Genomic DNA, 24,655 nt, shown 5'->3' with positions numbered 1-24,655 from the left:
ACCTTGCAGAAATTATGAATGGTGATGAAGTAGATGTCATCTTACTCATGCTATGTGTTTCTAATCTATAGTGGATGAATGCTTACACAATTCTGTTAGCCTAATTTGAAAGACTATCTAGACCAAATCTCTCCACACTTACCAGTATTCAGCTCATAGATACCCAAACTATGCTCAAGAGGTGAAAAATGGTCCCGGACTAACCACTTTGCTTGGATCAATTCTTCATTCTACCAAATAATTATTTAATGTTACTTCCTTCCTATTCTTTTATATTTTCCTTTTGCCTTAATCCTTTATTGGAGAACAAATGCAACTTTCTTTCCTCCAGAAGAGAAGGAGTACTTTGGAGATAAATACATTAAGGACTCTGAAGTGGTTGGTTACTATAGCAATCGGGAGGCATGAAGGAATACATTGTACTAATGATTCAAATTATCTTCATTATCCTTCTCCCTCTAAGAGCAGGCCTTCCTTTAGAAGCTGCATTGGCAAAACACATATTAGATTTTGTCAGATAGTCTTTCCTGACCATCATTCTTAAACAACTGAATTCAGACTGTTACAAATGATGATGCTTGGCAGAAGGGCTATTCATCTCCAGTGTGGCATTTTATGCTATTTTATTTAGTTGTATATGACTATCCTACCTTAATCATATAGGCTCACATGATAGCTCAGAACAGCAATACTTTCCAAATAACATTGTCAGTAGTGCAACAATAAAACATTAGTGCCACAGCTGAACATTTAAGCAACACAGAGAGTCGAATGAGCATTAAAAACATACCTATAAAATATTAAACTGCTTATCTACTTTCTCTGAAGACATTGTGGAAAGTTTCAGTGTCATTTTCATTAAAGGGTTAACCCTGTAGCCATTCTGAAGAAAATCGTTCCAAAGTGCAGGCACACCAGGAAGAATACCTTGCTCCTGATAATTACTCTTGCAATTTCAGATAAAAGTCGGATTCGTCCAGAGCCAGTGTGGTGCAGTGGTTAAGAGCGTGGGACTGGGACTCAGGCGACCTGGGTTCTAGTCCCCGCTTGGCCATGGAGCCAACTGGGTGAGTTTGGGCCAGTCACAGACTCTCAGCCCAACCTACCTCACAGGGGTGTTGTTGTGGGGATAAGATGGAAGAGGGGAATGATGTAAGCTGCCTTGAGCCCTTTGAGGAAAAAGGCAGGATATAAATCGATAGATAAATAAATAAATAAATAAATAAATATCTTAAAAGAGAATTACAGGAAGACAGCAGCCTGTGATGTTCCCTGGCCAAGATTATGAAGTGCTTCAAAAAAGCAACCTCAGCACCTTGAACATTGCTCCTAGTTGGTGAGGTTGATCAGTGCAGGTGTGTGACGTGCTTGGAAGAACCAACATGAGTTCACAGCTGTTCTGTCACACTATGGATCAGTTTCCAAAGAGTGGCAGCTCCACAGAGGGCTTACTGTAGTAACTGACCCTGATAGTTACTAATGCAGGTATGACAGTATCCTGAGGGTCAATGTAAACAGCCAGACTCTGAAACCGGTTCTTTATGATTAGTGTGAACCCATCCAGAACAGGTAAAACATCTACCTATCCTCTGTGACCATCATCACGCCCATGTTGTCTAGGTTGAGATGAGTTTATTCATGGTCATCTCTCCCCTTACCAAGACACTTAAGAGAATCCACTGCCTCAAGGTAAATTCTGTCAGTATACTCATGATGCCTCATTCTGAATTCCCACCCTTTTACTTGGAGGATCATTTTAGGAATTTAGAAACAAACAAACAAACAAACAAACCTGGTGGGAGAAGGTTTAACACAAGCCCTTGAAGACGGTCCGGATACTTCAATTGGTTCAAAATAGGGCTGCCAGGCTGCTGACAGGGACTGGGTGTTATGTTCACATGACTCCAGTTCTCCGTCAGCTTCACTGGCTCCCCATTGAAGTCCGGGCCCAATTCAAGGTATTGGTTATGACCTATAAAGCCCTTAATGGCTTGGGTCCTGGTTACCTAAAGAAGCGCTTACGTCCATATATGCCCACCCGCCCCTTGAGATCTGCAGGAGAGGCCCTTCTCCGGGAACCCTCCGTGAAGGATATTAGGAGGGTAAGTACTCGGAGGAGGGCTTTCTCTGCGGTGGCGCCCAATCTATGGAATGCGCTCCCCAGAGAGGTCCGCCTGGCGCCGTCGTTATTTGTTTTTCAGCGCCAGGTGAAGACCTTTTTATTCAACTGTTATTTTAATTGTTAATATTATTTATTTATTTCTGGGCCAGGTAGACTCAAATGATATTATATTGTTTTATACTGTGTTTATTTATTTATTATTGTGAGCCGCCCCAAGGCTTCGGTGAATGGGGAGGCATAGAAGCCTTCTAAATAAATAAATAACACAAACACACGCGTAAGTTCTATGCTCAAAATCTGTACTGGGGCTTTAAAGATAATGAAAACTATCATTACATTCTGATTGACCAAAGGTTCATTTTGGTCCTAAGAGATGTCTTTTCTTAATTGTGTGACTATGTAGAGATCTGTAGATTGCACTGGCATCGATGAAGTTTCTTATCCTTGACCATTCTGCTGTAGATATTGAACCACATAAGAAACAAAACTGAACCTTGAGTCCAGTTCCTTGGACCTGGCAGGACTAGCCTGGTTATGTAGCAATGGTAGGTCGATGGCACCATGGAGACAAAAGGAAATGACCAGAATCGGTGTTTGAGAAGAGTTGGTCTTGATCATTCAAATTCTACGTAAGGCAGTAAATTGTCCTGAACTATTCCTGCCCCGAGAGAGGAAAAAACCACGGTTGACAAGTTCATTGCGGTCACCCTCCATTATAATAATTTTCCACACAATTCTATGCTTATTAACTCAGAGGAGTTCTATTACTCCCAGGAAAGTGTGAAAAATTTCTATCCAAATATAATTCCAGGTTCTACTGATAATGAAAACTGTTGAATCATGCTGGCTGCAATGTGCCAAGTGCTTATAATCTCTTTTACTCCAGTTGTCTTATTTCATAGGAAAGGTTTGAAGATGTATTTTATACTTTAATAGAAAGTCCTCCGTGTGCCAAATTATTTCTCATTCCCAGGGAATACCATATATACTAGTGTATAAGACAACCCTTGAAACCAAAAATAGCAAAGCAAAGATTGGGGGTCGTCCTACATGTCTGACCTAAACAGCCCAAAATACTGGCCTTGTCTTATACATGAGTCGCCTTATATGCAAATGAAAAAATAATGTAAATAACAAGAGGACAATTCAATTGCAGTTCAGGCAAAATACACTAAAACAGAATATACATTGGAGAGGGATTGAAGGGTTAATGTGTAATTTCCCCTGCTGCAGTTTCCAAGTGGTTGCCTCTGCTGGAATACTAACTCAAGTGAGTTGCTGGCACAAAAAAGAAGAGCAAGAGCCAAAAATGCAAACAAAAGAAAATCCTTCTGTACTGCAGCCCTTTTATTCAATACAATACTGCCTTTTATATAGAACATCAGCCTTTTTCTTCAGGAAGACATTGCAGGCAGAAAAACTGATGATTTGCTCTATTAAGTGTGCAGAGCTAGGACCACAGAGAAGAGTTTGTTAGAACCAGGCCAAACACAAAAAGCCCCAAGTCATTCTGGCTACACATTTACCAGCATCTGGTATGTTTATGGAAGTTATCATTATTATTATATTTCTATACTGCCCAAAGCCAAAGCTCTCTGGGCAATTCACAACATTGAAGTCACCCATCCAGATTTAAATCAGGCGGGCCCCTACTTAGATTCCAAGATTAGGCAGGATCAAGTTGCTCTGCTTTTCCCAGTGTACTGCTCTTGATTGAACAGCTGAAATGTTTAAAATTCGGTGGAAGTAGCTTTGCAAGATCTGACTAAGGGGCCTTTGGTGCTACATTTTCTCTTCAGGAGTGACCAGCCACTACACCAAACCTCTGAGAAGCCTACAAGCGGAGTGTGGTGACCAGGGTCATCCTTAGACATTTAATCCCAGATTCTGGTACTGTGGAACTATTTTTGAATAGGAGTATCCACTTTTGATTTATCATAACTGACACCTATCCTCCTGGTGTCTAAGCCACTGGGAACATTCCAAATGTTATATTTGTGGGGAACATAACCACAGGGGAAAAAATCATACTCACCTGGTGATTGTAAGGAGCCACGTTCATATGATCTCGAAGATGTGTCCCTGAAGGCACATTCCTATGCATGCTCTGATAGAAGGAAGTCCTACAACTCCTCACATTCCTCAGCCAGCTTCACTGGCACGTTTAATGGCCCCTTTTTGGCAGCTACATGTCACACATGTACAATCTTTCTTCCGTGAGCTCAGAAAGTAAGCTGTGCATTGGAAAAGGAAGTACTTTTTATTTGCTTTGAAACCTCCGATAACTAAGGATATTCTCCTCCTGTCAAGTTACTCTTCAAAGAATCTGAAGATGGAGAAAAAGGGTTGTGGCTATTTCTAAATAAAAATTAATCTCAGTGCTGCCAACAAGATAGAGCAGATTATGTAGGGTAAAGGTTCTGTTTTCTGTCCTGTAATTCATAACCCCTGAATTACTTCCTAGTATAATAAACACAGATCTGATCATCACACCAGTTTCCTTTATAGTAACCAAATTGACACATATTTAAGTAGGCACAGTACTATCCAGATTATTTTAGGCACTTAATTCTGACATTATTTATTGGCTTTTTCTCCTGCATCATTAGCTAGAAGGCTCCCTGAGTGGGTTCAGGCTTCTGGAACTTTTTGGCTTCTGAAACTTGTCATTTTATGAGATTTAGATCATTCGGCCAATAGACTTGAAAACAGAGATGTGCCAAAGCAGAGAAAGGAAGCCAATTCAAGAAAGAGGTTTCCTTTGCCATGTTTAAAACACAGAGAGTGGAAACTCAGCTGTTTATCATTACCACCATTAACCTTGCCTTCATACAGAAATGGATGTGACCACCTCACTGTATTAGTTGCTCATAATTTTATTAGTTTTCCATAACTCCCTCTACATATTTTTAAATAAGTAATTTGAGATGTCTGCCAGCATGACAGAGAATCCCATTTAATTGTGAAGTACTTGTGTAAAGCACTAAAATAGAGTAAAAGCAATGCACTTGCTTACTTCAAAATAATATTATGTGCTTTGCTTAAATCATCTACGTATAAAGTTGTCATGGATTTATAGAACAGGTTTAGCAGGCTGTGAAACTTGAGCAGGATTGTACTGCAGATTTGATAATTGCATATGTGTTTCCTGTACATTGTATTGGGTATACACAGAGTCGAAGGAAAGTTGTCCTAAGACCAGCTGTTAATTCAAAACCTTGTAGCATAGTAAAGAAATGCTGCTCTTTCTTTTGTTTTGCGGCAGTTTCCTCTAATGAAAAATAACATCTAAGCATTGATCTATTTAACAGATACATTACTCAACAGATCCCTACTCCCAGCTATTTAAATAGACCTGAAATGAGAAATATGTATGATAATAGCTCTGCGCTTGCTTTGCACTGAAATCTTTACTTTTTGGCAGGTGTACTTTTCGAAATGCAACACTTCATTTTGAACAGGCTGTATGTAGCATTTAAGGAATATGAACTATTCCATATATGCAATCTATCTTGTGAAGTACTATCTTGTGAAGCACTATCTATCTTGTGAGAGCAGTTACTCATCACTATTTCCTCTTCACACCAGGGCAGTTCTCTTGGTCAGCCCATATACACTCATACACAAAGCCCAGATCCACTTATTCCAAAGACTCACCTGAGAAGAGAGTTTCATTCTTTTTTCTGCAGCTGAGAAATAAATTCACCACTACAACCATTTCTCAGGTTGAATTTATCCAATCATCTATTAAATTAGCCATGCAACTTTCTGATACATGCTGTACTATACAGACAGGTTTGTATTTAAACAATGACTATAGATATCACACACACACAAATCCAATAGCATAGAAAGCAAATTCTCTGTAATAATAGGGAAATCTCACCATATAATTTTATAGTCTTTGTACTAAGTGTGAATGAAGGGAGAGAATAAAGGGAACGGAGCCCTGAGCATGCATGGTAGAACTTTGGAAGTGATAAACTACAAACAAATATTTAAAATGGAGAGAGGGGGATTATGTAAATTGCCTTGAATTGCTTGAAGAGAAAAGGGCAGGATTTAAATGAAAGAAACAAATAGCATTCTCTCTCCCCCATCTCCCCGCCCCCCACATTATGCAAGAGTGTAATACTAGATGCTCTATTGAAGTCTGTGATTTCCATAATGTCAATTTCAGTAACCATGAGGGACACCATGCCCATGCCAACTGACTCTTGCAATAAGCCATTTTTGTGGGGGAGGATTGCTTTTCATTATCTCCATTTTGACAGGCACTGACAGTTCTTCCAAAGTGCCCAAACAACACATAGGAAGGCTGTCAGTGATTCAGCACCCCTTTTTGATGTATCACAAATGTGTACAAATCCTATCATAATTATTTTTTAAATAGCCAGAATCCTGCAATTCAGGAGGTGTAGTTGTGTCTATTTCTGTGGGTGCAAAAATGAGAAGCCTGACCTGGCTAATATCTTGGGAGGAACTTAATTTTAATTTGCAGCAGGCATCAACCATGACTCTGACCCAGAGAAGCCTTTTGATTTTGTAGCAGTCAAAGCATGACCTGTCAATTCAAAGCAAAGATATGGGCAATCTTTGTTCATGCAAAATGGGTGGTGACATTTATTTCCCCCAGCACTGGGATCCTCACCTTTTTCTGTATTTCCCAGTAAGTCCCAGTGTCCCCAACTTTTTCACCCATCCCTGAGACTCTAGAGGGTTGGGAGATGAGAAAGGATACTTGAAGTACAGCCCACTCCCATATATACCTACCCAGTCCCTAAGATCAAGTGAGGAGGCCCTTCTGAGAGATCCATCCTTTAATGAGGTAAAGAGGATGGCAAACAGAAGAGGGGCTTCTCAGTGGCTGTGCCTAATTTATGACATGGCTCTCTGAATAGTTTGCCTGGTAGGATCTTTACAATCTTTTGGCACCAGGCAAAAACAGTCCTCTTCTCCAGACATTTTAAGGGTTGGTTTTATATTAGGATGTTATTCATACTGCTTTTATAGCTTTAATATATTTTAACTTATTGATATCTGACTCCTCAGCTGCATATTCTCTGTTTTATTGTATATTGCTTTTATGATGTTATTTTATATAAAATTGTTTCAATCTGCTTAAAGTGTCTTTGGACTAGTTATAGAGGAATATAAACCTCTATAAATTATAGAGAAATTTTTAAAAAAGTGCAGCCCACCCCTTCTAGTGGAGCACAGAGGTTCGACAGCAGGCTGTCAAAATGCTAGTTCCTTTTAAAAACAGTTGTTCAATACTTTTCCCATATGTGGACATGTATGCATATGCAGGCATGGAACCACACATAGCTGCACCTCTGGAATCACACAAGTCCAGCTAAGAAAGATCAATAAATAAATGCATTACCAAAACTATTTGTGCACATTTTAGGTGCACCTTTTTTAAATGGGGGTGGGCTGAACCACTGACAGCTCCTCTAATGTGCTACTTGGGCAGTTTGGAGGAGCTCCTAATGGACCCTCCAGAAGAATAAAGGTTAAAAAGAAGGCACTCATATTAGACCAAAGCAGCTCCTGATCACAGCAGGAGAGGAGAAAGCCAGTGATGGTCATCCTACTACAGCACTAGCATTTTTGTTGAGGGAGGGTTAGGAAAATGGACCTGGGTTTGAATGCCACAACACTGCATCATCTCTCTGTGTCCATGGAGAGTTGTAGTGCCATGTGAACCAGGTCAATGAGAAATCAGGGCTGAGAGACGATGGCCACACAGCTGATTCCCAGATGAGATGGAATTTGGTTTCCTACAGAAGAAAGAGAGCCAGATCTAAGAATTAATAGCACTCCATGTTTCTCATCCTGATTGTCCATTGTATTCCCTTAACCAGGATCATTTTAAAAGCATCTCTTGATACAGAAGAGCAAGTGAAAGAAAAATAAAGTTTGGAAAGAGTTTTTGTTTTAATTATGACATATGGCAGTTTTTTAATCATGTAGTTAATTTTACTGTAGTGTCTTATTGTGAACTACTCTGGGATATACATCTTTGAAGGTGGTACACAAATACTTTAAATAAACATATACCTCAGTGAAGGAATTTTCTGTTCATTCCAATTTATTTAGGTACAATCCTTGCATGTGGATGGAAAAACTTTGCAAGTCTCAGCTTTCCCTAACTAGTCGTCCCATTCCACCACCTCCACATCTAAGCATGTGTAGAATTTCAGCCTTGTTTGAGAAATATAGATGGTTCTTCATCATTTGGTTCCAGGTTCATATACAGTAATTGCTATATCCTGAGGAAGAATATCTGTTTCTAGGATTTAGGAGTTTGGCTTCTTACTATAAAGGTTAGCAATCTGGCATGAGCCTTTAGAGATAAGCAGTTTGATTTCACTTACATTTTTGTTTGTTAATAGCCAGGACAGGAATCAGGAGCAGCCTTGCCTTAGTTCTCTTAAAATTCTCAGCTTCCTACTGCATATTTGCAGCATGAATACAATAATAAAAATGCATAATACAATGATCTGAAAAGCATGAAAACTGAACATCAATTTTGAACAGCAGAAGGGAGAGTAGTGCAAGTACAACCAAACATTGAATGTACTAACAACACTATAAAATGTATCTAAAATGTCTGGGGAATTGGAAAGGTTTTGCCAGCTACTAAGACGGTAACAGGCAAAATGCCATGGGGGAAAGCCCCTGAGATATGCTTTAAGAAAGCATATTCCCTCCTTGGTGACCACCACCTCATCTCGAACGCTAGGACAAGCCAAAGAACCCGGCTGGTTACCCCAGTGCATGGGAGGGTGGCTATAGGTGCACACACCTTTTTAAAGAGCAGCTATTCAGAAGTCCATTGTTCCTATATAAGCAGGCTGGCTTTAGCAGTGGTCAAGCGCATGCAAAATGAAGCACAGCTGTTCAGTTTGTGTATGTGTCTGCACAACTCTGCAGGGAAGGTGGGCGGGAAATGTCTTCAACCTGTTTTTCAAAGTTCCACAGTTTGTTCGGATGCCAGCTCCAGAAATGAACTTCCTCCTGTTAGGTTTAAAGTGTTTCGCCATCCCCTGATTTCAAGTTTGATGTCATTTGTGCTAGATAAGCATCAGCAGAACAGTTTTACCTGCCAGGCTTGCCTTTACAATGGGGCAATATTAACTGGGGAATTGGGAGGAATGCAAGAGAAAATGCTTCTTGCCAGGGTCTATTTATGTGACATTTTCCCCTACTGATAAAGTGACTCTTGAAAACAGTGTGCCCTCTTTTTTGTTAACCCATTCCTATCTGAATCTGTGACAATTGCATTTCAGTAGTAAGAGAACACTGCTCCAGAATCTGAGGGAATCTCACATTACCAAAGCCAGCCCTGAAATGGCATCCCTGCATCAATGACATGTAGAAACACAAGGTGGACACAGACCCATGGACTAAATCTAGTATCCCAGTCTGGACCACTTAGGCTCGTTGGAAGATCCCACCCCCTTCCTGAGGCCACACCCCCTTTCCCCTACCATTCGATCTATTGGTGTTTTCCTGGCTTTTCTACTTTTCCTCCCTGCCCTCAATCCTAAAGGTTGAACAGCCTGTCTTAAAGCTTAGCTATTGGCAGCAAAAGTGTTATTTTGGCAATTTAGAACTTTCCATTTTAGTTTTAGCCCTTCCCCCTTTTGCCTATATTCCCACCCACTGCTGGACTGCAGTCTGACCAAAACTTCTCTGAAACTGAGTTCTGATCTCTGGCTGAAAGGCAGCCCAAGCCTCAGCCACTGATGATGGGACAGAAGACAAGAATGTTCATTGCATCATGATATGTCACGGCACCTTCAGGGTACCACAAATCTCTTTCTTATGTTCTAAGGTAACCGTTATTGAATGTTAGAGACAACTGAGGGAAGACTTAACCCAGGCTGCATGAAACAGGCTCACTGTTTAGTGTCCAAATGGGAAAAAAAGAAATTATTAAAGTGTTTATTTACACATGTTCCCATAACTAAATACTAAGGCGTTACTAATGCTGTTTCTAATGTTAATTGGTTTCATGTGGTCCAGATGGTTGTTAAAATGAATTAGAGCAAAATCTTTCATTTAGTATTGACATTATATTCTTAGCCTAGGAATCTTAATTTTTCTGAATGCCATACCTGGAAAGGATTTTTTTCTTCTTTTCAGTGTCTTGAAAAGCAGTATACCCTCTCTTAATCCAGAATGTCAGGTTCTTCAAGATTTTTTGCACATTACTCACAAAGAGAGAGTCTCAGAGAGAAAATATTTACATAGTGACCTCTCTAGTAAGCCAGAATAAAACCCTTGCTCTTTTCTTGAAGCAAGCTGACTTCATTTTACTGGTTGTTCTCGGAAAGTTACATTTTTATGATGATTTTTTCATATTCTGAATTTGAAGGAAAGGTTTAGTCTTATACAGATAAGCCCCACATCCATTTAGGGGCGGGTGTGCTTGGTATTCTTGCGCAAGAGTAGAGAAAAGACAAGCCAGAGCTTGTGCCAGATCCTGAAATTATTTCTTAGCCAGGCAACAAATACGCATTGCATTGCCAGCCACTCTGCTGCCCACAGAGTTCATCCCGGAGCTACATGGAACAACTGCCAGGTAAGGGAAACAGCTAAAGAAACTGCAAGTTGTCGGAAGAAAGCATATATCTGTTTGAACAGTATCAGATAATTTCGTATTATGTACAGCAGTTTCAGTGGACAAATATAATTATAATCAGAGTTCTCAGGAGAATAATATGGAAAAAAGTTATTTTTGAGTGTGTCTTAGTATCAATATTAGAGTCTGTGTGGTTTAGTGGCTAGGAGCGGCAGACAGGGACTCAGGCGATCTGGGTTCTAGTCCCCACTTGCCCCTGGAGCCAACTGGGTGTCTTTGGGCCAGTCACACACACTTAGCCCAACCTACCTCACAGGGTTGTTGTTGTGGGGATAAGACTGAGAGCAGGGGGAGGAAAATTATATATGCTGCTTTGAATTCTTAAAAAAGAAAAGAAAAGGGGTGGGATATAAATCTAATAAATGCATAAAACAAATTAGGACATCTACACTAAAAATTTACTGTTTTAGTGTAGAAGAGACAGCTAAGACATGCAGAGAAATGCTAGGGACAGATATGGGACAGGAACGTTTGACAGATTAAGCCATCCTGAGACGCTGTTAAGGACGGGGTAGAAATGCTGTAAATAAATAAATAAAATACTTATATATTTAAACACATGCAAAATGTGTATTACTTAGTTGAGGAACTGGACTGAAGGAAATGGCTTGGGGAAGGAATACACAGGAAGGAAAGACCAATAATCTGGCTTCTTCCCATTGACTCTTGCTCTTAATGTGTAACACATTATAATAAGTAAGCAGAAAAATGCAACTAAATGCCAGATTGACTTTAGGACATTTTTCTGGAGTTTAAGGAAACACAATCTGGCTTCCATGAAGCCTGCAGAATGCCTTTCCCTTCCCAAATCTATGAAAAGGATTTATGGACTAAAATAAATTTCATTAAAAGCAAATGAAGAAAAAGAAAGCAGTAAAGCCCAGAAGACAAAGCTCCATCTTTGATATATTTCTGCTTGAAGGAGGTCTTAATGCTAGTATGACAGAGAAACCTGCTGCAGGAGGCCCCACTACATAATCCAAAATCAACACGATTTTTATCAAACTTGGGGACAAGAAAGTTTTGATTGAGAATTGGTTGAATTTGAAATAGGACATTCTTCAGAGTACATCTCAGTCCAATGTCCTCCCACCCCTGCTCTTTAAGGGCACCATTCAAAAGGACCCAAGTTTTTTGGAATACAGACTGTCTGCCAAGCAAGATCTCTTTCTTTCATCATTTTCCTCTGAGCAGCAGTCATTGTCACTGCTGAGCCTCAAGTTCTACTTAAATGAAAGAATGTTTTTGCATGCAAGATTTTTTTTAAATGCACAGAAATTGGGCAATTAGGAGTTAGTGAATTCATGTTTGTTTGATATATGTGCCACATGATCAAAACGAAGAATATACTCCTGTATATTGCATAGCATTTTTTGTGTTTTTCAAGTCCTACTGCTATTGAATGCATGAAATCTAGCGTGAAAGTCTAATGTTTCCTTATGGGATTCAGCATAAGGAAAACATTATATTTCATCAGAGCAACCAAAGCTGCCATGTATACAAGTTTCACGGGTGCTAATTTTCAGATTTATTTCATAATAACTACAATACTGTGGCAGTATGTGACACCCATTATTTTACAACACTAGTGGAAAATCCAATGGATACATCATTCCAGTGGGAATGTCTTATGGTTGTTTTTTCCATTTATATCTGTAAGATAACTAAAGAATTATTTGTTGAACACCTTTTCTTTAAAATCCTATATAGGTTTTCAAATGCTATGCTTTTAAAGAGTTTGCTGTAATTCTTCTATCTATGCCAAACTCTATTTTTCATTTGCGAGCCAAACAATTGTGATCACTGAGCAGGGTCAACATTTAAATGATGACTCATATTAGTAGAGCTTAATGTCAATGGAAACTTGCTTGCAAGATTTTCTCATGTCCCTCCCTAGCATCTCAACAGCTCACTCGAAATGGAATTCTCCACATCTGCAAGAAAAGTTTCAACCCTACTGCATAAGAAATTGCATTTAAAGGTTCAACCTATGCATATTTACATAGGAAAAGATCCTCTAATTCCCAGCATTCCCCAGTCAGCCACGCAGGCTGGGAGAATATTGTAGGGCTTTTTTCTATCTAAACATACATAGTATTGTGAGCTGTCCTAGCACTATGCAATATATTTTGTCACAATCCAGAGCTACAGTCTAGATCTATGTCACATACATTGCACTGCCGCTACAATTGCCACCATGAGGACAACCCCCCATGGAATGCTTTCAGTTTACAAATCCACTTGTGAGACCCAACCGTTCAGTGCAGGAAACCCCATCTTTTTGATGAGGTTCGCCTGTGTGATTAAATTAACCTGATTAAAACATAGCCGAGGATCTTCACATCTCAAACAGTATTGGTTGTTCACTAGTACACAATAATTATTAGTTGCGTATTGGTTCTTTTTTTCACACACCCCTTTTACCACTATTGAAAAGGTAGCTTACCTTTGATTTTAAATATTCTTTTGCATGGTGTATGTGTCTGTTTATGCTTATTTCTTCTTCTAAAAATGCTCAGCAGTGCGTGTATATAGATTCGCAAAGTTCTGATAATCAACTCTGTTATCCTTTAAAAGAGAAAAAAAGATATGAAAACTCTTTAAGTGACAGCAGCCTGATTCCCATAGCATACGGTTGGTTCTTAGGGTTAGCAGAGTGGAATGTCCATGGCATTCATCCTCTATCCTTGTTCTCCATGCATTTTGAAGCTGGGGGAAATGCTCAGTGGTCCAGAGCACATGGCTCAAGCAAGGTAGCCCAGAGGTCCGGAGCAAGTCTGAAGGCTTTTGTGCAGGGCTGTCCCTGATTCGACAGAATCAGCTTGGCTCTGACTTTCAGCTGCTACTGGGTTTTCTTCCTCATTAGTAGACTCGAGCTTTTCTGGTGTCCAACTGCATGCTTCAGGGATGATTCTCAGCCATCTGTCATGGCTGGTGCCCTGGAGAATCATGGGATGAAGGACGAGAGTCAGGAACCACATCAGGGCTGGGGTCAAGGTTCTCTGGGCCCCGCGGTCCTTTGCAACAGGATTCCTCAGGATGCTTCATCTCTTCCGCAGGACTGGATAGCAATGAGGTGTCAAAACAATCCTCATCCAAGAGGTTTCCCCTGGGCTGGTGTTGGCCAGATGCCCATCAACCATTCACTCATATTCTACATTACTCTCTTGTTCCATCTGCTCATTGCCGTTGTTCACCCTCAGAACTTTCTGAGTGGATCTGCCCAGCCCTATTAGCTTCCTTACAGAACCTGTTTGTTTATTTTATTTTGAATAATGTAGGGATTGTTCCTGATCCACTCCATGTTTTTATTCTTATAGGGGGGTTTTCCCCTTTCCTGCTTGCCTTGGCGAATTCTCTCACATATCACTGGGGACTCTGCCTTCCTTTCCATAGCCTATTTTGGCATCCATTGTGTCCACATGGAGGACACAAACAGGATTATCTAGTGGACCACACTATTTAATATATTTTTAACAAATATAATCCTTTAAGGGAACCTTTGAACATTTGGACCTCCAACACTAAATGAGTTACAGCTTCTCAGTTATTGTAAGGAAGGGCTTTCAGTCTGAATATTTTGTGTATGATGTTTGATTTATCAAATAGCTAAAAATTGTTGTATTGAGCTGCTAAATGACTACAGAAAACAGAGCTTTCTAAATGGTTCATTCACTGTCCAATGTTCCATATTTCCTAATTATGGTTAGGAAACTTAGCAATGGACTATTGGTGAATTAATAAATTATAATAATTATTAAAATATTCTAATTATAAAATTAAAATTTTATTACAATTATTTCCTATCATTTCCAAAAGGAAATGAAAGTCACCACAATAACATATACATAATGTAAATAAAATCCAAATATGAATTAAAAATCATAAAAATACCAGCAACATAGCAATGAAAAATGTTAAAACTGCATAAACCAGAACTCCAGTGTGAAAGCAGAGAAAAAGAGACACAGCCTTAACCTTTCATGATGAAGATTACAACAAATTCAGCTGAAGGCCTCTCTAGGTACCAGTGGGGAGGGATAGGCAAGAGGGTTCCCAGAGGCACCAATGTGTTCCTGGACACCTTTCTTGTCTCCTGTCAAGATGACTTCTCCTTCCACTTAACTGTGGAAGTTTTTAAATACATTTTCCCATCAACAGCTGTGAATTAAACCTGCTGAAAAGTTTGATTTCAAGAGATGCTAGTTCATTGAGGCTTACAACCCACTTCTGCCTTGAGGACCTATCTTTTGGACAGGTTACTTGTCCTTTTCCATACCTCCCATAGCAATAATTTTGTGGTGATAGCAAGGACAATTTCTCAGTTTATGCACCCATTGGCCAAAAAGTTTGCTTAACCCCGTATGAAAGCATCAATACATCCAAAACGATGGAGTATTGGAGCTTGATGAATGTCAACTGGGAGGCCATTCCATGGACTAATAAAAAGCCCCATCACTTTTTATCACCCTCCAGGTCTTAGTCAGCTGAGCAATCCAGAACAGGGCCTTAGATGATGAATGAGAGATAAAGATTTGGGAAGCAACATAGGTGGTCCTTGGGCTACCTGGCTTCCTACCTCATTAGGGTTTTAAAGATTAAAACTAGCATTTGGAGTAGTGTCCAGAAAAAATCTGAAAAGTAGTATAGTATGAACTTTGTAACCAGAATAAAAATTAATCAAATTAGCATTAACTCTTTCCCTAGTTTCATGTCATTCTCACAGTTAACTCACTATATCTAGTATCACATCACTATTTATGATACAGTAATAGTCCCAGACAATATGCCTGTGTTTGAAAGAGTAATGTAAGAATAATTGCCCTTCTTAAAGCTCATTTATTTACTTAGATCTTTATCTATGCCAGAAATGAATGTGTACCATCATTTCCTGCATTCTATTTTTAGCCAAAAGACCAAATTGTAGAAATTCCACAGCGTCAGAAGCAAAAATAGTTCCAGGAGCATCCTGAATGACCATATGTTTACACTGTATCCTTGGCATTGTCTCTAGTCTTCTACCTGTGTAGCCCAGTGGATCTCTTAGTTAACAAGATTAGTTAGTTGTCTAGTTATTTTGCTTTACAACTGATACTAAATCCAGTGCATAGACAAAATCAGAATGACAGGTGCCATGGGAGTGCCCATCTTTTTTCTTTACCCACTCAAGCTAACATAGTTTCAAGAGTGATTTGATCAAGGAAGTGGAACAGCTTAACCTTCCCCCACCGTGATCTAATTTGCAGCTCTCCATTATCTTGTTGTTCTTGTTATATGCCATCAAGTTGTCCCTGTCTTACGGAGACCCAATTAACTGATGCCCTCCAAAATGTACTAACCTTTCCAGCTTTGCTCAGCCCTTGAAAAATCAAGGGTGTGGTTTCCTTTATGGAGTCAATCCATTTCATATTTGGCTCCATTATCTACTTCAAGGAAAATCAATACATAAATAAGAAGGCAAAGATCCAAATGTGGATTTCGTGCATATCTGTGTTAACTCTAACAAACACGAAGAACATACTGTTGCAACTTGAAGAATAAAAAGAGAAATAGTTGGTTCACACTTCTATTTGCTCTAGTTGTGAGTCCGTATGATATATTGATTAGTAGAACAGGGGGAGACAAACTCATGGGATGTTGGAACATTTGATTCTTTTAAAAACTTTGAGAAACTACCAAAAAATGGATGCCATAGGGGCATAAAAAAGGATGGAAGGATCAAATTTCCCAAATGAGTGACTACAAGGCAGAGGTGGGGTCTGATCCCCAACATCTCCTTTGAGCCTCAATGTTCAGTGCCAACAGTAACTAATTTCAAAGCTATCCTAGCTTCTGGTAAGGAAATGCATTATTTATTTTTAATCATAGCTGGGATAAAACACCTGAAATGATGTTTGGGAATATATTGGGGCTTATGAGTACCACATTGCCTATCCCTAGGCTAGAGTTTGAGATAAAAATCAGGGATACCCTCTTCCAAATACCCATTTAACCATGGGGTTCACTGGGTAACCATGGGCTACTGACTAGGTGTCCATCTAGTCTCATCCACAGGATTGCTGTGCAGGTGAAGTAGGAAGAGAAAGAACTCTGATTTCCTTGCAAGGAGGGTGTAATTAAAGCGGGGGACAACTAAATGAGGCAGACAATTTGTTTCTAAAGTGAAAATATAGAGGATTCATAGCAAAAGGTAGTATCCCCTCTCTGCTTCTTTGGCAGAAGTTCTATGAGGCTCGTATCAGAGGCTGAAGACCCTTGACAAAAGACTTAGCTTTATATTTATATGAAATTTGCCTGTGAAACTGACATAATGAATAGTATGAATTACAGGTATAAAAGGACAATGCTGAGAATCACACACATATGTGAAGGCTATAAACTCACCAAAATGTCTCTTCTTACCTTTCTAGTTCTGGAAGAATTCGAACAAACAATTCTTCCTAGCTATGGAACAGCACCTGGCCAGCAAGCACTTCATATGCCAGAATGGGTAGGTACTCTTTTACTTAACATTATCTTTGTACTCTTACAAAATTTGACATTACAATACTGAGTTCATGGAGTGTGGCTCTGAAACCAGAAGTAACTCCTGCTAGGAGAACATAGCCAGAAAGGCACTTATTTTGAGGAGGCCATGTATGGGTAAGAGGGGGGTAACAAGCATGGGTAACAATGCTGCCATACCGTATGCATTCCCCATCATATCACTTTAAAGGTTGGAGAAAAGGAAATTGATTCATGGCATGTCAGGAAGCCTTTTATTGTATAACCATCCTGCCTTGTTCATAGATTTTTATGAAGGATCCAGAGAATGTCTTCTGCTAGTAGCACTGCTATGTTTTCCAATTGCTTCTTCTATATCTCTTCTTAGGGAAAATATATGCTAAAGTAAACTGTGGAGAGTAAAATAGCTGAACAACACATTCAGCTACCACTAGAAGTCATCCATCTGCAAGCATCCACCATGAGCAGAGAAATTTGCATGAGTGCAGAACAGGGGCTGGGAATGAAAATGGGATGGTGGCCAGAAGGACCCTACATCTGGCCTCCACAAGCCTGATGATCCCAGGGGACATGGCTATAGCTGAGGCACTAGCTGGAGCTCCTCTATCTATCTTCTTTCTAGCACTTCAGCTATGGAGCCAGCTTTGCTGGCTAGCAGCCTTGCAGCTCCACTCTTGGAGAAAACTGATTATCTGGACCCATTTCAGTCCGGCTTCAGACCCGGGTATGGTACTGAATCTGCCTTGGTCGCCCTGTACGATGACCTGTGCAGGGAGAAGGACAGGGGGAGTGCGTCCCTGTTAGTTCTCCTGGACCTTTCAGTGGCTTCGATACCCTCGACCATGGTATCCTTCTAGACAGGCTTGCGGGATTGGGGGTCGGAGGCACTGCTTTGCAGTGGTTCTGCTCCTATCTCGATGGCCGGTTCCAGAAGGTGGTGCTGGGGGACTATGGCTGTGCGCCATGGCAGTTATGCCATGGAGTACCGCAGGGGTCCATTTCGTCCCCCGTGCTATTTATCATCTACATAAAACCGCTGGGAGAGGTCATCAGGAGGTGTGGGCTGCGGAAGCATCAGTACGCACCTCTCCAGGTGAGGCACTGGCTGTACTGAACCGGTGCCTGGCTGAGGTAATGGGCTGGATGAGAGCCAATAAACTGAAGCTCAATCCAGACAAGACGTAGGTCCTGTTGGTAGGTGGATCGGGCTTTGGGATGGGAGACGTTGACCTTGTCCTGAATGGGGATGCACTCCCTCTTAAGGACAGGGTCCGCAGCTTGGGAGTGATCCTCGACCCAGAGCTATCGTTGGAAGCTCAAGTGACAGTGGTGGCGAGGAGCGCTTTCCTTCAGCTTTGGCTGATCCATCAGCTGCGTCCCTACCTGGAGAACGACTGCCTGGCAACAGTGACACACGCATTGGTCACTTCCCGATTAGACTTCTGCAAAGCGCTCTATGTGCAGCTGCCCTTGAAGACGGTCCGGATACTTCAATTGGTGCAGAATAGAGCTGCCAGGCTGCTGACGGGGGCTGGGCGTTGTTCTCATATAACCCCAGTCCTCCGTCAGCTCCACTGGCTCCCCAATTCAAGTTGCTGGTTATCACCTACAAAGCCCTGAACGGCTTAGGTCCTGGTTACCTAAAGGAGCGCCTGCGTCCATATATGCCCTCCTGCCCCCTGAGATCTGTGGCAGAGGCCCTTCTCCGGGAACCCTCCGTGAAGGATATTAGGAGGGTCAGTACTCGGAGGAGGGCTTTCTCTGTGGTGGCGCCCAACCTATGGAATGCGCTCCCCAGAGAGGTCCGCCTGGAGCCGTCGTTATTTGTTTTTTGGCACCAGGCCAAGACCTTTTTATTTAAACGCTATTTTAACTGTTAATGGTTTATTTGTTGATTTTAAATTGACCAGGCTGTTTCCACTATTTTATCTTATGTATTTTATTTATTTGATGAATTTTTTGTATTTTATGTGGGATTTTAATGATTGTAAGCCACCCCGAGGCTTATGCAATGGGGGCAGCATATAAGCTGTCTAAATAAAATAAATAAAAAAATAAAATTACTTTCCCCAGTGAGGGAAACCTGCATGCAGCAATGCACTAGGAAGTGCAGTCCTCTTGCACTCCACATCCCACTCTGGACAGCTTCACCTTCCCTGGGCCTTCTCCCATTTGAGGAGAGCTGTGCAGCAACCAAAGCAAAGATTAGGTCTCCAGCTGGAAGGGAGAGCAGTGTGCTAAGTAAGGCAAGTGGCCCTGACAATGCACGACCTGTGATTTGTTGCTCTTCCGTCTTTTCCTGGGTCATGTTACTCTGTTTAAGCAAAACTAGTGGAGCTGTGGCAAAATAAAGCATATGTCACAATGAAACTGTTAAGCTCTAAGATGCTACATCAGGTCACAAGTACCTAAGAAAAGCCACGGTGGATCAGGACAGAGCTCCATCTAGTCCAGTGCTCGGTACACACGGTGGCATACCAGCCGCCCACAGGATCCCTCAAGCAAAACAGGTGGAAGACCTCCTCCTGTCCAAGCTCATCAGCAACCAGTGTATTTATCTATCTATCTATCTATCTATCTATCTATCTATCTATCTATCTATCTATTTAAAGTTTTTATATGCTGTCCAAGACTAAAAGTCTCTGGACAACTTACGAAGAACAAAAAACAAAGCAACCATATACTACAAACAACACACAACGCAAGACATGCCGCAGCTGGTGAAGCACATAGCCAACAAAGCCAATGGGCACGGATGCCTCCTCCTTCAGGAAACTGTCCTGTTCCCTTTTAAAGCCGTCCGGATTGACAGCCATCACCACTTCCCCTGGCAGCTCATGCATCGTTTAACTATAGCTCTGTGAAGAAGTGCTTCCCTTTATCTGTCCTAAACCTCCCACCAGTCAGCTTCATGGAATGACCATAAGCCTGAGAGTTATGGGAGACAGAGAAACATGTCTTCCTCTCTACTTTATTCATACCGTGCATTATTTTAAAATCTCTACTGGGAAGCTTAAGATTTGGGTTAAGATCAAACTTAAAGTAATTTGCTCCCTTTAGAGGAAGTAAGAGATTGTTGGTACTTTTTAAATCACTATATAAGTTCCTTTACTTAATGCATTTTATAAAATGAACCCATCATTTCACGCCATCAATTGGATTTCTACTGGCCTGAAATTATATTAGTTCTTAGTACCTACCTAATGGGGAATAAGGAGTGCAAGTTCAGTGTATACAAAGAAGGCCCACTTAAACTATTTTTGGTGTCATGTACCTATGTTGATCAATATTTATTAAATCTAATTAAGCAGAGAGTATAGGAGTGACCAGAGAAGGATTCTATGTATCAAGTTTTGAAATCAGTTAGTGCTGCAGTTGAAAATGTGCCATCATTTTCTCAATAAATGGAAATAACAGGAAATGTAAATCCCATAAGAACGTAAGAGCCATGATGGATTGGATGAAAAGCCTCTAGTCCAGCAGCCTGTTTCCATGGTGGAAAGACCACTATGAGAAGACCGCAAGCAGGCCACGATGGCCTTGTCCCACTGATGAAATCCAGTGCTGGTATTTGAAAGCATGCTGTCTCCATTCCTGGCAGGAATATATATAGCCCTCATGACTAGTGCCTATGGATAGCATAATCCTCCATGAATTTATCAAAACCATCTAGGTTGTTGTTAACCGTTGCATCTTGTGCCATGTGAAGATATAACTCTGGCACATGATGTCACCCCAGGGTCCTGTTCCAGCTATGTTCACCTCAGTTTAGAGCTGAGGCTAATCGAGGAAGGACAAAACTGCCTGGGTGAATGATAACATAGAGTTCTTTGAATACCATGATGGCAAGTAGATGCAGGTCATAAACAATCAGGGAAAGATAGGCTTCCCCAAGTCCCTCTGTAGCTCCAGGGCATTGCTCGTTTGGGCATATGCCTGCCCCTTGTCCCAAGCTGAAAGCCAAAGGACAAAACCTCTTGCAACGGATTTGATAAGGTCTCTCTCTCCTCTGCTTCAGGTGCTGTCAGCAACTCAGGAGCTGACCTCTGCTTCCTGGGAATGTAGTTGATCTGTGGGAAAGGGTGGGGGTGGGGGGATGAAGTTGCTTCTAATGAGAACAGCAGCTTCAGTAAAGCAAACGATTCCATTTCTCACAGCAAAGCAGCCCTTGTGAAAGACATAAATCAGGAAGGCCGCTTCAAGGTGGTTGTCTCTAGTGCTCTTCTAAACTAATACAGGTCAAGACTATATGTAAGATGGCTCCAAATTCTGGCTTTTGGGCACTGTGAAAGTTCTCTATACTACCATTTGAATGTTAATAATATCCGCACTGTTCTTCTGGTGTAGCCCATCCAATGCACATGCTTAAACTTTCAGCTGGCATTTGCTTTAGGGGACTAACTATTCCACTTTTGTTGTTGTTGTTGTTGTTGGTTGCAAAGTCATGTCCGACCCATCGTGACCCCATGGACAACATTCCTCCAGGCCTTCCTGTCCTCCACCATCCCCCAGAGTCCACTTAAGCTCATGCCGACTGCTTCAGTGACTCCATCTAGCCACTGCATTCTCCACCCTCCTCTTTTTCTTTTGCCGTAAATTGTTCCCAGCATTAGGCTCTTCTCCAGGGAGTCCTTCCTTCTCATTAGGTGGCCAAAGTATTTGAGTTTCATCTTCAGTATCTGGCCTTCTAAAGAGCAGTCAGGGTTGATCTCCTCTAGGACTGACCAGTTTGATCGCCTTGCGGTCCAAGGGACTCTCAGGAGTCTCCTCCAGCACCACAATTCAAAGGCCTCAATTCTTTGGCGCTCAGCCTTCCTTATAGTCCAACTTTCACAGCCAACTGGGAAAACCATAGCCTTGACTAGACACTACAACAGCCTTATTTCAACAACTGCTTGAGGATGTATGGATTCAAATTAAGTATTTACATTGCAGTGCAGTTAGCACATGGGTATGCTGTGCTTTTACTAGGGGAGCTACTAAACTCAACTAACCAATCATGTGTGTGCTATTTTAAAACTGCTGATTATGATAGCCTCTCTGAATTTTTCTATGGAATATGAAGATATATGGAGTAAATCATTAAAACATTGAAGGTATTATATGTTCCTTATAGGCAGAATTTGATCTGAAACGGGATTCCCTGTACTTTAATGATGGCCAGAGAAGAATTGACTTTGTTCTAGTATATGAAGATGAAAGCAAAAAGGAAGGTCATAAGAAGAGCTTGCGTAGAAAACAAATGGTATGAATTGCCTTCTATTTTATGGTGCTGTTGATACTTTTGTTAACTTTCCTAGTGATTCCAGGTTTCTGTTTTCATCATGTTTCCTTACCACCTCCTTTAATTTTTAATTCACATATCATAGCAATTTCTAAAGATTCTTTTTGTCTCCACACCCACCACCACCCACACCTGCAGATGGTATAATATGATTTATCTTTTATAGAATCCCAAACAAAGATAGGGCTTGCTGTGTATTCCTTTGGATTTTCCGTGGATTGTTCTTTAGGTTTCCCAGCTGAAAATATCTTATCTCTTGAATTCAGATGGTACTGGCATGCTTCACTTCATTCTTTTGTACCTGCCACAAAGAGAAGATTCAGGCCAAGGATGAAAAAATAAGCCTTTAACATGTTATTTATTTATTAGATTTGTATCCCACCCCTTAGCCAAAATGGCTATCTGGCTGGGTTACAAAATGTAATAATAGAATAATAACAATTCACATAATAAAGCATGATATAAATTAGACAAAATACTACAAAAGAAGTCACAGTGTCAAAACACAGAAAATAAACCACAATGTATTAGCCTGCAATAAACCACACAATAATCACAGTTGTTAAACCAGTAAAACCATTACAAGGCACAGTAGCACGTTATCTTCTGCACAGATATGTAACAAAGGACAGTTGCTTTCCTTCTCTCTCATTTTATTTTCCAATAATCATGTGTGCATTCTTGTAGTAACGGTAGTAGTTCTTATTAAAGTTTCCTTTCCTCTGCAAAAAGCAATCTCAAAGGCACAGTCCTATGGCTTCCCAAAATGCTCTGAGCAACCATAGGATTTTTCCATAGGGAAAAAGGGGCATGCCCGGATGGGGATGATGGAGTCTGGGGCTCTGGAGTTCTGTTGATTCCAGCTTCCTTTCTCCCTCCCTGGTGCTAAATATAAGTGGCCAAAAATGCCTGTTCAGAGAAAATGTAGAGGATGAGGCTCATCTGCAGCACAGAGCAACACTGCCACCCCTTGCATTGGCTGTTTTGTCAGCCTAAGACTTTGGATTCTTACAAATATCTCCCACAGGGCAGTAGGACTGCACCCAAAGTGACTTGCAAATATATAGATTTAAATAGCATTTTTGGAACCTAAATAACAAAACAGTCTAAACAGATGTCTAAACTGGGTGGAAAAATGTGAGTGGCAAGGACTCCGTCTGATCATTCTGGTGTCACAAACCAGAAGTGAAAGTTCTTCACAGTAAAATGAGATACTTTCTGGATGAATAAATCACAAATGCTGTGTGTTTCATGCTTAGTTTTGGGCTGTTTGTTTAGGTTCGTCTCTGTGTGCGCACACGTGTGCGCATGTGTTTGGTATGTGTATGTCTTTTGGTCAAGAGTAGGTAAAAATGGGAGGGAAGGTCTAAACCTGAGAAATCTCCTGGCTCAGAAAGAGAAAGACAATTTAATTTAAAATGTACCATAAGAATTGTGTGTACTTAGCGCTATCTCATTTCTTTCCAAAGAGCTGCAACATTCCGTGGCAAAACATGTGCACCAGAGAGAAACATATTCACTGAGCACAGAGATTCTAGCACAGATTAGGGTGGGGTAAAATCCACACGACTCAAAATGATGTCTTAAATTACACCAAAATACCATGAAACAAGCATGTTTGAGCACACATTTTATTTGACTAATATCCTGACCAGTTCAACCTCAAACCATTTCATGAATTTCAGTTCATTAGGCTTCTGGTATGGTGCTATCTACGTACTGTTTGTAGCTGTGTTAATCAAAGTTTGAATCAATGAATGAATAATTCATTTCATGGTTTCAAAGGTTCAGGTCAAATGGAACAAGAAACCATGGATGAAGAGTCGACGGAGAAACAAATCCTGAGCTCATGTATTTTTCCTCCCCTCCCTCTCTCCTGTCTTGTACTTGGCTTTAATCTGCTTTAGAAATAAGTAGAAATAGAAATAAAGTAGAAATAATACTTTGCTATCACATCCCACCCAGAGAGCTACAGTTTGTGTTTGTCCTACAAAATACATTTAACTTCATGTACTTTACCTTAATATCCACCAATTATTCAGTTGCCCTCCTCAGGGACATGAACCACTCCTTATCAGGAGGACTAGAAGCA

At 40.7% G+C, this 24,655-nt stretch overlaps 1 protein-coding gene across 2 annotated transcripts in view; it reads left to right on the top strand.

Annotated features, from left to right (window-relative positions):
- The window catches only part of ANO6 (anoctamin 6), a 67,345-nt gene that overhangs the window by 7,915 nt on the left and 34,775 nt on the right, over positions 1-24,655 (top strand). For both annotated transcript variants that reach the window (XM_044423072.1, XM_044423073.1), the window contains exons 2-3: positions 17,186-17,265; positions 22,396-22,524. In XM_044423072.1, the coding sequence (XP_044279007.1) occupies positions 17,186-17,265; positions 22,396-22,524 (209 nt within the window). The remainder of the gene's footprint in view (positions 1-17,185; positions 17,266-22,395; positions 22,525-24,655) is intronic.

The sequence above is a fragment of the Varanus komodoensis genome, unplaced genomic scaffold (assembly GCF_004798865.1).
Source record: "Varanus komodoensis strain SLA01 unplaced genomic scaffold, ASM479886v1 scaffold13_1, whole genome shotgun sequence".
Classification (NCBI taxonomy): Eukaryota; Metazoa; Chordata; class Lepidosauria; order Squamata; family Varanidae; genus Varanus; species Varanus komodoensis.
The sequence above is the reverse complement of the archived record's forward strand: the minus strand, read 5'-3'. Positions and strand labels throughout refer to the sequence as shown.